General features: G+C 37.5%; 1 protein-coding gene across 1 annotated transcript; it reads left to right on the forward strand.

Moving 5' to 3' along the window:
- The first annotated feature begins 9,294 nt into the window (after nucleotides 1–9,294).
- LOC131235108 (cytochrome P450 94C1-like) lies at nucleotides 9,295–11,152 on the forward strand. Its single transcript, XM_058232236.1, has one exon. The coding sequence runs from the start codon at nucleotides 9,321–9,323 to the stop codon at nucleotides 10,821–10,823; it is 1,503 nt and encodes a 500-aa protein (XP_058088219.1). The 5' UTR covers nucleotides 9,295–9,320; the 3' UTR covers nucleotides 10,824–11,152.
- Nucleotides 11,153–15,903: the final 4,751 nt, after the last annotated feature.

A 15,903-nucleotide genomic window follows, 5' to 3' on the forward strand; every position in this document is an offset into this window, starting at 1 on the left:
AACTCATGTGGGCCCCATAAATAGGTTGGATCTCAAATAAACATCGCGGCGGGCCCTAAGAAGGTTTCAATAGTGGGTGTCACTATCCCACTCTTTTCTATGGTGGGTCCACTTGAACTTTGGATCTGCCCTGTCAGTCAGATGCACCATTCCATCATGGGCTACGACCTTAAAAATAAAGTCAATCCATGACTTGGGTGGGTCGCACCACATACTATAGTTGAGAGGGTTACCCTCCCATTAAAACATTCATAATCATTTATTGGGCCCACCTAGATGTGGTTCATAGATCCAACCCATTCATTATACACGTGTCCCACTTGGATGAGGAGTCAACCCAAGTTTCACACACATCCAAAACTCATGTGGGCCCCACCAATTGAATGCTTTTATATGTTTTAGGGATGTCTTCAAATAGTTTTAGATGCTATGGCTCACCTGAGTTTTGTATACGACTATTTTTGGACTTAAATGGGACACATCAAATGCATGGTGTTGATGTTCTACTTACATCATGGTGGGGCGCACACAGATTAACCTCATGGGAAGTTCCGAAGAGGTGACCTTATAGCACCATTTCACTATTTAGATAACTCCTTCATAGGTGTTACTCTAACCGTGTATGGCCCACCTTGATATATTTTATGTAGATCGACATCGTCCATATATTTTTCCATCATATATTTAGGATGTGATTTCAAATCATAAGAACTCAATAATCTCAGGTGGGTCATGAAATCGCTCTTATAATGATTTTTTCACCTTTGAATTTTGTTGTTTTGATGAGGCTGTATGTTGAATTCCAGGGGTTGTAGGGTTTGATTTTGTTTTCTTGTTAAAGATTGTTCGATTCTACTAGTGGTGTTTGGAAACTAACCTCTGATATTAATTTGATTCCATTTGGAAAAAATTTTGTCTGTGTCAATGTCTTGTGTTTCTGTAAGTTCTAGGATTTCTAGTGAGACTTATGTGTTATGTTTTACTATTTTGGAGTCCTTGGAGCTAATATGTGGGGGCCGACTGTGGATGGGTGGAGAGCTGTGAATGTCTTTCATGGAACAATCTCTACCACTTGATTGGTGGACTTGGTACGATTGGATGGATGTTGGTCGTCTTTTTTTTTTCTTTTTTTGAGATTCCATTTGGCTTAATTAACTATATTCCAGTTCCTTTTTAATTAATAAGCAGCTTAAACTATATCTAAGTTGTGCAAGTTTACATCTCATTGCTTTGGAGATGAGTTAATAGCCGAAAAATGATAACATGAGAATGGCCTATACTAATGTATGCATTTGGTACCAATTCTTAATGTTGGCAACCCCTGGCATACCTGTACCCTCTCCAAAGGTCACACTGATTGGATGATCTTAACTGTCTGAAATTGCCGTTGGATTAATTTGGACCATTTTCTTTTTTACTATCCTGAGGAACATTGACTTGTATTATTCTTTTTAAACATCTATATGCTTCAATCTTCTTTGGTCTGCACTTGGGTTGAAGGGCACATCTATTCTGTTGGGTAGAACACTTGTTTTAATATCATAATGATTGGATAATCTCAACCATCTGATATTACCGTTGAATTTAGACCATTTTCTTTTTTACCAAGGTATTGAGGAACTTGGATTTGCACTCCTCTTTCTTAAACGTGTATATATTTTTTTTTAACATCGAGTTAACACTCTTCTTCTTTTTCTTTTTCTTTTTTCTTTTCACGTTTACTTGTTTTTTATCCCACATTGTGTATTGTAGGCCACATCCATTCAATTTGGTATAGATCCTTTTTTTTTTTTTTTCGATTTTTCTTGTCAAAATACAAAATCTAGTTTTCTTTTTTTAAAAATATATTTTTTTACATTTTTTCAATTTTTTCACAATTTTGTTTAATTTCTTTTTTTTTTTTCAAAATATCATTTTTTAATCTCACTTTTGTTATATAACTTTTTAATTTTTGTTGTCAAAATACAAAATCTAGTTTTCTTTTTTTTTAAAAAAAAAAATATTTTTTTTTTTACAATTTGACAATTTTTTCACAATTTCATTTCATTTTTAAAATTTTCTTTTTCAAAATATCATTTTTTTATTGAAATCTTGTTATATAACTTTTTAATTTTTCTTTTCAAAATACAAAATCTAGTTTTCTTATATATATATATATATATATATATATAAATAAATAATTTACAATTTGTCAATTTTTTCACAATTTTGTTTAATTTTTTAAATTTTCTTTTTCAAAATATCACTTTTGTTATATAACTTTTTAATTTTTCTTGTCAAAATACAAAATCTAGTTTTCTTTTTCAAAATATATATTTTTTTACAATTTGTAAATTTTTTCACAATTTTGTTTAATTTTTTAAATTTTCTTTTTCAAAATATCATTTTTGTTATATAACTTTTTAATTTTTCTTTCTAAAATACAAAATCTAGTTTTCTTTTTTAAATATATATTTTTTTACAATTTGTCAATTTTTTCACAATTTTGTTTAATTTTTAAATTTTCTTTTTCAAAATATCATTTTTTAAATGTCACTTTTGTTATACAACTTTTTAATTTTTCTTTTCAAAATACAAAATCTAGTTTTATTTTTTAAAATATATATTTTTTTGCAATTGGACAATTTTTTTACAATTTTGTTTAATTTTTTAAATTTTCTTCTTCAAAATATCATTTTTTAAATATCACTTTTGTTATACAACTTTTTAATTTTTCTTTTCAAAATACAAAATCTAATTTTATTTTTTAAAATATATATTTTTTTTGCAATTTGACAATTTTTTTACAATTTCGTTTATTTTTTAAAAATTTTTTTTTCAAAATATCATTTTCTTATCGAATTTTTTTTTTCAAAATTATCAACATTATTAAAAGTTTTTAATTTTTATTTCAAAATCTAGATTTTTATAAAATTACATTTTTTTTCAAAATATAAATTTTTTTCTTAAACATTGTTAGTCATATTTCTAAGTTTTTTGACTTTTTTTTTTTTTTTTGGAAATTCATAATTTCTTATGTTCTTATTATTTGACTTGAGCATTAGAGACGGTTTAGGACCGTCTCTAATGCAGACGGTTCTTGACAGTCTCACATAATCATAACAAGACGGCTAAGGACCGTCTCTAATAGAGACGGTCATTGACAGTCTCAAATAGAGACTGCTAAGGACCGTCCCTAATACAGTCTCTCTTACAGGAAAAGACGGCCAACGACCGTCTCTAATTGAGACGGCCCTTGACAGTCTTAAAGTACTACTAAGAGACGGTCAATGGCCGTCTCTAATAGGGACGGTCTTTGACCGTCTCAAATTCTGCCATATAAGATGGTCAGGGACCGTCTCTTATTCCCGACGGTCAATGGCCGTCTTTTATTTGCAGTTAACGATGGTTCAAATTTTTAAGACAATATTAAGGACAGTCAGGGCCTCTCTAAAATTTTAGAGACAGTTTACGGTCGTCTTTAAAGCGTCTTTAAACCAAGCAATTTTAGAGACGGTCCAGAACCATCTCTAAATTCGTCATTTTCTTCCATTTTTCAAGTAGTGTTATGAACAAGTTGGAATTGTGATGTGTGCACGGCCCATGGGTTATGGCCCATTGTAATATACATGTGGTCCGTATATAAGGCCCATATGATTAAGCCCATCTTAATGTAGTTATGGCCCATCCACTGATATATATATATATATATATATATATATATATATATATATATATATATATATATATATATATATATATATATATATCCCTCTTATTTTTTGGGATAAAGCCTTAAAATGATCCGTAAAAATGGATGAAACACATACATCATGGTGGGGCCCACAGAGCACTGACCACCAGCCACGGGGATGGTGGCAGGGGGAGTAGCCAATCCGTTTCCCCATCTTAAAGGTTCATAGGGTTATTGCCACTCTGGTAAACTGTAGGAAAAAAAAAATATAATCTAGATACAAAACTTCTCGTGTATTGTGTGGTATATCCGTTGTTTCGTGTGATATGGCTCACGTGAGTTTTGGATCTGCTTGATTTTTGGAATCTGTCCTATTATTGTATTTCGAAACAGATAAACCTTTCAAAACAGATAATTTGTTAATATATATTGATTTTTAATAATAAAATATTATATAAAAATATAAAAAATGTTTGTAAAATACCTTTTTCATAGGTTTTGGGAATAGTCTCACACTGGAAAAGGAGAAGAAATTTTTTTGGTTTAAATGAGAATGGCGGAGTATTGTAATGTTTACCCACCTAGTTCAAGGAGAATTGAGCTTGCGTGTTCCAATGTTGCGCGTGCTCGGGCATGGGCGAGGGCTCAGTACGAGGGCATGGGCATGTGAGGCAGTGTGACTGTAGAGGCGCTAGTGGCACACTTTGTTTCGTGTTGCATCGGGTCACTCCTTCGCGACCTTACGCGAACCGACGTGACACGTGTGCGAGTCGCTGTGCGACTAAGAGGCTAAGGCGGATGGCTGACTGGAAGATTGGAGGACTGAATGAGGTCCCTTAGTATATGTAGAGGCTGGGAAAAGAGCTATTGCAAGGAGGTGTAATTGCTCATGCACTTGATTGCTGTCATGCAGAAATTGCTAGCCCAACAGCTAGAAATGGCTAGTTAGTGTCTCACAACGATCAGAAACAATCAGCATGTAGCAACTGTTATAGCATATGCACAACAGCTAGAAACTGCCAATAACGGCTAGTTTCTCCAACAGCTAGAAAGGTCAATGAGATTTATTTCCCTGGACCATAACCCCTAGCCACCTTTGCCTATATAAATTGAGCCTGGATGAGTTTCCAATCCATCTCAACACACTCAAGCAGACTCATATGAACCATAGCTACTCCAATAGACCAGAAATTCCAGCAAGAGAACAAGGTTCATCTGAACCATTGCTTGAAGATCAGACCAGCAGTGTGGTCTAGAACGGTTTATCTGAACCATTAGCTGAAGAACAGACCAGTGCAGTGGTCTAATTCAAACTTCTTCTTCTTTTTTCTTTGCTGGGATTTTTCCTTTTATTTTCTACCAGATACTGTGTAACAAAGTTCCATTAATGGGTCTTCGTGTTTGTTAAACGTAGACCCACACTAGACTCGTCGTATCATAGAAGCAATTTGCCTGTAACCTTTTCAGCATACTCAATTTACTTGAGTAGGGGCAAATAACGCTTTAAGGACAGCATTCCAAACGTGCTTCAACCTGTCCTCATTTTAGATCATTTTGGTTTTTGGGTTTCCGTATTTTACAGAAAATATTATTTCTGTATTTTTCTCAACGTAAACATGGATTTGTCACGAACAACTATGTGGTCCTACACAGCCCAAGGGACGCGGATTTACTCAAAAGCCTTTGGCAGGAAGTTCATTAGCCGGAAACTTAGGTGGGGCCCATTGTGATGTTTGTGAAAAATCTATCCTATCTATCCGTTTTGTGAGCTCATTTTAGGAGTTGAGACAAAAAATGAGAAGGATCCAAGACTTAAGTGGGCCGCACTAAAGGAAAAAGATAGGTAGGAAAATTCCTATTGTTGAAACCTTCTTGGGGTCGACAACGATGTTTATATACTATCCATACCTTTCGTAATGACATTCCTACTAAGATGAACTGAAAACACAAATATTAGCCTAATTTAAAACTTCCGTGGCCCTATGAATATTTCAACTGTGGACGTTCAATCCTCATCTTTTTGGCCCACTTGAGTCTTAGATCCAGCTCATTTTTATTTTTTTTTTCGCCTCACGTTCTAAAATGATCTTAAAAAACAGATGAACAGGGTAGATTTCTTACAAACATCACAATGGACCCCACCTATGTTTCCAGTGCAGAAACTTCAGCTAATGCTTTCCAGGTAAACCCAGGGTCAAGTAGATCCATGTGCCTTGTGTCACGAGCAGGAAATCCTGACATCGCTACTTATTAGTACATGACATTGTTGACGATATGAGCTCATTGAATTTTCTCTACCGAGCAAACTACCTACTACACTACAAAACTTTTAACGCGTGGATCTTCTCTGGCCCACTATGATTTATGTGTTAGATCCACAACTTCCATCAATTTTTTTTCATATCATTCTGGATCTTGAGCCAAAAAATGAAGCACATTCACATATCAATTGAACCATGCCACTTAAAGTTGTGGGGGATTGAATGAACTATCATTGAAACTTTATGAGGGTAAACCATGGGGTTTATTTGTCATCTAATCTATTCATAAGCTCACATAGACTTAAACGGAATGAACAGTACCCAAACATCAGTTTGATGAGAACCTTCTGTGACCCTAAAAAGTTTTGAGCAGTAGGCACCCAATTCCTAATGTTTGATGTGGTTTGGTGCACTTAGGCTATGAATCTAACTTGTTTATGGTCTCATATCCTAGAATGATATGAAAAAAAAAATAAAATGAATATTGTGGAACTAAGAAATACATCATAGTAGGGGTTTACATAAATCTCATAGGTCAACAAATTTTGTTGCTTGAAAAATGGGAAGAGTTGACATGTGAAACTTTCGTGGCCCCATATCATGATGTACATCATATCCACATCGTTCATCCATCCATCCATTTTTACATATCTTTTTAAGGCACGAGACACAGGCAAATACTTAATTAGATGGGTGGCATTACAAAGAAGTTAGATGGCAAATAGGCCTTATACTTAACCTTAAAAAGATTTCAATAGTAGTTGTTCAATCCCCACTGCTGTCTATTGTGTGGTACATTTGAGCTTTAGATGTGCCTCATTTTTTAGGCTCATTCTCTAAAATGATTGGGAAAGATTGATGGATAGTGTGGATTGAACACAAATTATGGTGGGGTAGAGAAATTTCACATGTTAAAATTATGTTTTCTAACACGCAATCTATGGGGAGGAAGAAAATGGGTGCGTTTCGTGAGCAAAGTCAGTGATAACATGGACCAGTGACAAGCGACAAGACTAAATTTCCGCGTACGTACAACTGTTGATCGGCACTCCAAAAAGGATAGACAATAAAAAAAAAAAAAACACTCAGTCCTGTGGATGACTAGTCTCTGCACGTACCCGAACGTGAGCACCAGATTGAGAAGCGGACTAGCAGTTACCCTATTAACACCTTAAGAAGATCCAATTCTCAGGTAGACCTCACCACCAGTAACAGTGATAAATTACTAGTAAAAACTTTGTGTGGTACCTACAAGCAGGTCTTCTTGATATTATCAAGAGATTTGGTGGCAAATAAACATTATTAAAACTTTATGATGTCCCTTGAAAATTTTAATGGTGAAGCACTCAAACATCACTATTTCCTTTGGTGTGGTCCACCTTAGATTTGAATCTGCTTGATTTTTGAGACCACATCTTAAAATGGGCTGGAGATACAGATGGACGGTTGACATGGATATACAATATCATCAAGATGGGCCCCACGGTCAGGATAACACCCATTAAGGTGTTACCCGGGTATCACCTTATCCACTCCCCCAGATTGGGTCTGGGTAATTCAAGTGGGCCCCACTTGATATTTATATTGGCTGAAATACCTCGTCAGTAGGTAGCCCACCATTGGTATTTTCATGCTACTTACATACAGATGGTCATGGTATTTTCATGCTACTTATACACAGATTGTCATCAGATGTTAGACGGTCTGGATTGTGATACACCTGACTTAAAGTCCTGACGGTCTGGATCACTTCTACTTGCGATTGAGCCTTTTCTAGTCCATCTTGGCCATGAAATTGTCCACGACTTGCTCTACATAAGTAATTGATGTAGGGATGAACATGATGAGGTCGATCATCATCTTCCTTAAGGATAACTACCCTGAATCCACTGAACTTCTCTTGACTCCTCATAGAAACTCCTCGTCTTCACAAAGAGAAAACAAGGAAAATAAAAAATAAATTCTATAAAATTCGTAATTTGATTGATGAATGAAATAAATGAGTTCACAACCTTTTAAATAGGGATACTAAGTCATGAGAGAAGTTTCGAAGTCAAGCTACAACTTAAATTCCTAGAAATCGTGACTTACTATAAATAGTAGATGGTCGTGATTTCCACTAGTGCGTAAGGTTTTTGGCAAAAAATATTAAGTGTCCTGTTTGTCCGAACTATGATGTTCTCCTAATTATTTTAAGCACTTTTGCTAAAGCCTAACGGATGAAGAGTTATAATCAAACTAAAACTTTTTATAAATAGTAAAAAATAAATTAAAATGGGATTTCGACTGTCGATCTAGTGGCATTTTGCAAATTCGGCATAGCAAGATTGGTTCGCTAAAGTAGCTCGTTCTGCCCTAAAATCATATATGATATATCGAATAACTCGTTCCAAATTATGAGATATGTCGGATTTAAGGTCCCAACAGTCCGGATCACTTCCGCTCACTAACGGGCCTTTTCTTGTCCATGTCCGTGACCCGCTCTACATCAGAATTCTATCACATGTGACCCATTTGCAAATAATGGATTTCCAGTGCTGACAAGTGGGTCCCATGGTTTCCGTTTATCTGGTGTGTCCCACCGTGACGAGGCTATGCCTAGGACATCTACTTAATAGGGAATTTTAAACTCTGGATTATTGGCCTCCTGATAAGCGGTTAGTATGAGGGATAAAACATTCACTGAGAAAGTTCCTAACATCTGTTTTTCAGATCACATTTTCTTAACAGGCCAACGGTCTGGATTACTAAACCACGGGCCGCAGTCGCCAGAATCGAAGGCGTGTATACACCGCGTGAAGATTCAGGCCACGTATCAGAAATCACTTAAGAGCACGTGCCTAATACATGACGTCTAGATATGCGTCTAACGCCTGACTTTTCTTGGGCTTTTTAGCGCACGCGTTATCCATGCTTTTTTTATGTGGCTGTCTACTGCATTAGGTGGAAAGAAAGATATAACACCAATCGACATTACACCTCTCCACATGCACCACTACCCACTCCCCCACCTGCCAAACTTCCATCTTAGTAACACATCTGAACCGTGAAAAAGGTAAGGCCCAATCTGGTAATGATCATTTCAAATACTTCAGGTGGACCCCACATGAAAATCAAAAGTAGAACATCAATAAACTTTTTTTCTATCATTTCATCACATTTATGATCGAGTAATCCATCATATGATCTAAATGACCTTATTAGTGTATTAGTAATTTTAAAATATGTGGGCCACTCAATGCATGGTTTGGATGTTCTAAAGGCATGCCAAGCTGGCATGAGGGACTGCGTGTGGAAGTGAGTGGGAGGAGGTGGAAGAGATATTGGCAAAGCTAGTGTTATAAAATGCCCACCACGTCTATCTTCCACCTTACCTGTATTCATCCATGGAGGGAGAAGCTTCTTGGTTGCTACACTCTCTTCAATCCTCCTTCTCTTTCCTTTTCTTCTCTTTTACCATCATTTTCATTTTTCTCTCTCTTCTACTCCTCCTTCTCAGGGTTCGACCCTGGTGCAACTGCGACGTATGCCATACCTTCCTAACATCGAGCTGGACGAGCCAGTTCGGTAATTTATGTGATTGGTATACACACCTACTCCGAAAATCTCCTACGAAGACTATCCATATACATATACTCGGAAATACTGTCACAGCCAGTCCAGAGAACGTTGAGCACATACTCAAGACGGGGTTCGAGAACTACCCGAAAGGGAAGGCCTTCTCGACGATCCTCAAAGACCTCCTTGGCAACGGTATTTTCAATGTCGACGGTGATCCATGGAGGTTCCAGAGGAAGATGGCGAGCTTAGAGCTTGGGAGTGTGTCTGTTAGGTCTTATGCCTTTCAGATTGTCAGCAACGAGATCAGCAACCGACTCCTTCCCCTTTTGGCATCTGTTGCCGATAGAGACGGCGTTGTCTTGGATTTGCAGGATGTTTTCCGAAGGTTTGCGTTTGACAACATATGCAAAATCTCGTTTGGGCTTGATCCTGGGTGTCTGGAGCTCTCACTTCCCATGTCGGAGTTTGCTGTGGCCTTCGACCTCGCTTCGAGGTTATCGGCAAGGCGGGCTACTATGGCGTCTCCGATTATTTGGAAAATCAAGCGGCTGTTGAACTTGGGCTCTGAGAAGAAGCTCAAGGAAGCCGTGACATTGGTCAATACGTTCGCGAAGGAAATTATTAGACAGAGGAGGAAGATGGGATATTTAGGCCAGCATGACCTTCTCTCTAGATTCATGGCTACCGAAAGCGATGATAACTACCTAAGAGATATAGTCATCAGCTTCCTTCTAGCCGGCCGCGACACGGTAGCATCTGGTCTTACCAGCTTCTTTTGGTTGCTGTCTAAACACCCCGACATTGAAAGTAAGGTTCGAGATGAAATAGCTCAGACCAAGTTGAAAGATGAAGAAGTCCCAATCTTTGAGCAGCTAAAAGAGATGCACTACCTCCATGCTGCTTTATATGAGAGCATGAGATTATACCCACCAGTGCAATTCGACTCTAAGTATGCTGTCGACGACGACGTTCTCCCAGACGGCACCTTTGTGGCTAAGGGAACTAGGGTTACATACCATCCATATGCAATGGGGAGGATGGAAGAGGTGTGGGGAAGCGATTGCCTCGAGTTCAACCCGGAGCGGTGGTTGAAGAATGGAATCTTCACTCCAGCTAGCCCATTCAAGTACCCGGTCTTCCAGGCAGGCCTGCGGGTTTGCCTAGGGAAGGAGATGGCGATCATGGAGATGAAGAGCGTCGCAGTTGCTGTCGTTCGCATGTTCAAGATTGATGTGTCCGACCCGTATTACAGGCCCAAGTTCGCACCTGGGCTTACTGCTTCATTGAGTGGGGGTCTACCTGTTAGGGTTCACCGAGTGAGATCTTAGCATTTCCTGAACTTGGTATACTTCATATGTATGTAAGCTTGATACATGTAAAGAACATAGATATTTCGATTGAAAGCAAAGGGATTCTGATACCATAAAAACTGTAGGGATTACAAGATATGGATCACATGAAGTATACCATGCCATCTGATCAGATGGCTCACATGGACTTTCCATGGGATTTCCCAGCAATTTATATAAGTGTATGTCAGTGGATTACCATCTTTGTACATAAAATACTGGTTATTGTTCTGTTGGGATCTTTGGAATAATGTGTATAGATGCAGCCAAGTAGCTTTTGTAATAGTAAAGAATAATGTTTTATCACACATGTTTCTGTGTACCAATGCAAGTGGAAAGTTGCTTTTTAAATACCTATATATGCTGGCATGATCGATGGATCCTAGTGGTGCAGTGTACCTTCCTGGAGGTCCTCACGTGGGACATCCGGGAAGTGATAACTGCACTCAGTCGTGTAGACTAGGAAGGTGGGATTGGACCTGCTTATCTGTTGATCTCTACATGCCTCAACTCGGCCAGATTTTATCAGAGGAAAATGTCGAAACTAAAAAATAAAATAAGAAAGAAAAAAAGAAGCAGAAGAAAATCCTCCTTGCTCTTTGGCAGATGATTTAATATAAGCATATAGGTGCAGCTGCTCTCATCTCTTTCAGTTTCTCTTGTGATTTGGGTATTTTTCTCAATTTGCTTCTAATCCATTGAAGTTGTGTTTATTGTGCTGTCACTAGTACTGTTAAATTGTAGATGTTTATTATTATTATTATTTATTTATTTGTTTATTTATTTATAGGATTGTCCTAAGGAATGGCAAGTGATGCATGCTAAGAGTTCAAGAGGCGTATCTCGCAAAGAATCCGGAATGAGTTATCGACGTAAAATATATGATTTTGGGGTAGAACGAGCTACTTTAGCCAACCAACCCAGCTACGCCGGGTTGCGCCGCCCGGAATTGCGAAAAACCCCTTGATTGACGGTCGTTTTCCTGTTTTAATTTCGTTTTTACTATAAATAGTAAGTTTTAGTTTGATTGTAACTCTTCATCCGTTGGGCTTTAGGAGTGTTGTAGAAAAAAAAAAGTGATTAGAATAATTAGGAGAAGAACGTGGTTAAACCACATAGGACACTTACCATAATTGGCCGAAAACTTGCACTAGTAGACATCAGACCGTCTATAAATAGTAAGTTTACTATTTATAGTAAGTCGCGGATTCTAGGAGTTTGAGTTGTAGTTTGATTATGATTTCTTTCCCATTGCTTGATACCCTTATTTAAAGGGTTGTAAACTCGATTTTAATAATTCATCAATCAATTTCGAATTTATTAGAATTTATTTCTATTTTCTGCTTTCTTTCCTCACAGCTTGCTTGGCTTAGGTATTTGAATCAGAGGGGCTAGTTGGTCATGGCTATCTCATTTCGAGCATAATGGTTTTATCTCTATTTGAATAAATTACAAGTGGTATGCTCCCACCTGTCAGTGAAAAAATGAAAATAGAGTCAGAAAAAACAAAAATGAAAACTTAAACTCAGTCACTCCAACTCTACAACATTCATGATTTATTATATTCTATGTATTTAATGATTTTGAATAAACCAAAAAGAAAAAAAAATAAAAATAGAAAAAATAAAATCAACTGAGTTATGCCACTCGACCTGAGCCAAGTCGAGTCAAATCCAGTTGAGCTTTTAAACCCCGGTGTAGTTGCAACCATGTCTAAACTAACAGGCCATCTGACCATCATGGGCACCATGTTTGAATAGAATTTAGGGCACATTTGCTGTGCATCTTAGCCGTTCATCTGTTTTATGTTTGGTTCACCTGATGTCCCCATCATATCATATCCAACTGGTGGGGGTAAAACCTGATGAGTAGCTCCATTTTTCCACACATATTACCTTGTTTCCACATGCTCTGCCAGTGGATTTTGAGGTATTGCACTTAAAAATGCATGCCTGATCTGAGACGGCATCCACCTTTCCGACATTATTATTACACAAAAGATCGCACGTTCCAATTGACACACGAGATTGTGAGTCACGAAAGAAATAAAAAATAAATTCTCCCATCTTCATCATCGAACAATGGTCACGATCGCCCCCTGCATTTTCCACCCACCTAGTTAAAAGTGGCAGAATCATCTTCTAAATGTGCATAGGATTCTGGCCCACTACTAATGAATGGTGGATGATCAAGGAACGTCCTGTCTATTAACGTGAACACATAAGCACTACCAAGCATGACGCGGAATTATACGAACTCAAGGCTTGATGATAACACTACTATAGTAAGGAGCACGTGATCCCTTATTTCCACATGGGTATTCACCCACCTTCCTTGAAAAGGCGCTTACACCTAATTGCGCTTCCATGTGGAATTATTTTTTTTTTTTTCAACAAGAGTAGCATCTTTTTTCCTCCCATTACTGTATTTTTATCAGCAAAATCCAAACTAGAATTCACTCTCTCTCTCCATGGCTTGCCTGAATAAACTCCAACTTGGTTGATTTCAATTCGGTTTGGTACCACAATTGATGCAATCAAATTGCCACATAAGCTGGTTGATGTAAGATCTAAATAATCCAACTGTTTAATTTGTCTTCATTGATGATGGAAAGAAAATCAATGATATGTTGATCAATTTAAAATGATAAATGTTCAACTTACATTGTAAATTATATTGGATCAATAGCGTAGTCATCACTTTCATAAGTCTTATTTAATTATTTCATTAGTCGAAATTGGGTCATGATTTAGGTAACGTAACTCTCTCTCGCCCGACAACTGCTATCGTTGTGTCTAACGGGGTAACCTATCAAATATTTGTCCCCAGCGAAAAGTGGCGAATGTCACCATTAATGATGGTAGTGTTGATAACTCCTATGAAGATCCAGATGTCGAAGAGCAGGAGCATACCACCGAGGACGAGGCGAATGATTCAAGTTGGGCTCAATAAGATCACGACGAGTTGCTCGTCGTGAGGCAGCTATTATATGCGCTAAGAAAAGAAGTGCATCCACAGTGGCATATCTTACGCACTAGGTGTACGGTGAATCGAAAGGTTTGCGACGTGATCATTGATAGTGGGAGTAGCGAGAACATCGTCTCCAAGGTCATGGTGGAAAAATTGCAATTGATCCTAAACAGCCTAACATACCCTCTCCATATACAATCTTGGATCAAGAAAATAAACAAAGGTAATCGACGGTGCAACAAACCCTTAAAAATGATTAAAACCGAATTAGGAAACAAAACCCATAATTCCACAAAGCTGTACAAGTCGGTCGATGAGAGCTTCAATCATATCGAATACCATCAATGACCCATCAATGAGATCGAAGCCACCTTCGATTAGATCGATTTGAACCCAAAAATTGTCCAGCAAGGAAAGACCAACTGAAACTTCTAAAGTGGAGGGCCGTTTTCTCTTAACCATACGGGACTTCGTGGAAGAATCAAAGGAAACAGAACAGACTTATGCATTAATTGTAGACAGATTAAAGACATCTAACAACACAATCAACTTTTAAATGAGCCCAAGATATGAAAAATTGTGGCCGTTTTAAGTGAGTTATGACCTATTTTCATAAGGCCCATTATTTGTTATTAAGGCTTCTTAATTTTCTTTAAGCTTGTATAAGGCTCTACTGTGTAGATGCAATGGATTATGACGATGGTTTGAAATATAATTTATTTGGTTTTGATTTCTATTTACTTTGGAAGAAGATTTCAAGAGATTGTTTTACAATTTCTAACATTTGGCTAAAGGATTTCTTCGAAGCCTCTCTCTCTTATGTCGTTAATTTCCTTGCCATGCTATCATGACCCAATCTCGCATGCAATATCTAGATCGAGGCCATTCATCAAGCCAACCTGGTGTCATATGCTCAGTGGACTGAAAATCAGGATCGACCTAATAGAAGGTGGGCCACCTGTGTGAAAAAAAAAATCATTTAAGGAAGTGACTGGAAGGCCACATCTTCTTACTACTCTGGCTTAAACAAAGTATACGTATAGACGTAGTTGGCAGTTTGAATTCGTAGATTGCACTCTCCACCTGTGTTGCAGTGAACTCAAGACCAAACCACCCATATGGAACACCTTAAGAAGGTCCTTTATCTATTAGCTATCTTATAAAATTTCCATCTCAATTTAAAAAAGTGCGGCTTCATGATTGATAAACTATTCCTGGGTTTTGTTGTCACATCCACGGGCATTCGGGTGGATGAGGAAAAGGTGAAGGCAATCAGAGAATGGCCGGTTCCTACAAATATTCAGTATAGGACATTTTTTCAAACATAGACTGCATGTTCAATCTCCAACGCTTCGAATGCAAATTTATAACGTATCTTTGTGAGCATTTCATCAAATACTTAGCGAGCAACATCAAGATCAAGATATGATGGTATGTTTACAATATAAAGTTTTTTTTTAATTTTATTATTTTAATATATGGGAATTTGTTTCTTCAGTCTTCCCTTGGATGGCCATTTCAAGAATACCCTTATATGAGGGCAGTACAAGAAACAATACTTCATTGAGACATTTCATCAAATACTCGACAATTAACATAACGATCAAAATGGCCGAGATCCGAGTCGATTCAAGTCGATTCAAGTTGGGGTTTGAGCCGAGTCGAGTCGAGATCGGGCAAACTCAAACTCGACTCGAAATTTTTTTCGAGCTCCAAAAACCAGCTTGACTTAATCTGAATCTAGTTTTAAGCTGAGGCGAGTCGAGCTTTTCCAAGTCAAGTCGAGCTATCTGACATAGCTATCTCGAGTCATGTACAACTCCAACTATGACCTAAAAACGAGGTAGATCCAAGGGTCAAGTGGACTGCACTGTGAGGATTCAATGCCATCTATTAAAAACTTCTTGGGAGCTATAAAAGTTTTGATCAAGCTAATATTTGCATCTTTCCTTCAATTAGATTTGTGTGACCTTATGAGCAGGTTGGATGGTAAACAAACATCATGGTCAAATAGTCTACACGATGGGAAGAGGTGGTGATACCTCACTGTTGAACACTCCTCGGTGGTTGACTCACAAGAGTTTCAACA

The sequence above is a fragment of the Magnolia sinica genome, chromosome 19 (assembly GCF_029962835.1).
Source record: "Magnolia sinica isolate HGM2019 chromosome 19, MsV1, whole genome shotgun sequence".
In the NCBI taxonomy this organism is placed as follows: Eukaryota; Viridiplantae; Streptophyta; class Magnoliopsida; order Magnoliales; family Magnoliaceae; genus Magnolia; species Magnolia sinica.

Excerpts from the sequence above, each read along its gene's own strand:
- LOC131235108 (XM_058232236.1), top strand. The coding sequence starts at position 9,321 with ATGGAGGGAGAAGCTTCTTGGTTGCTACACTCTCTTCAATCCTCCTTC.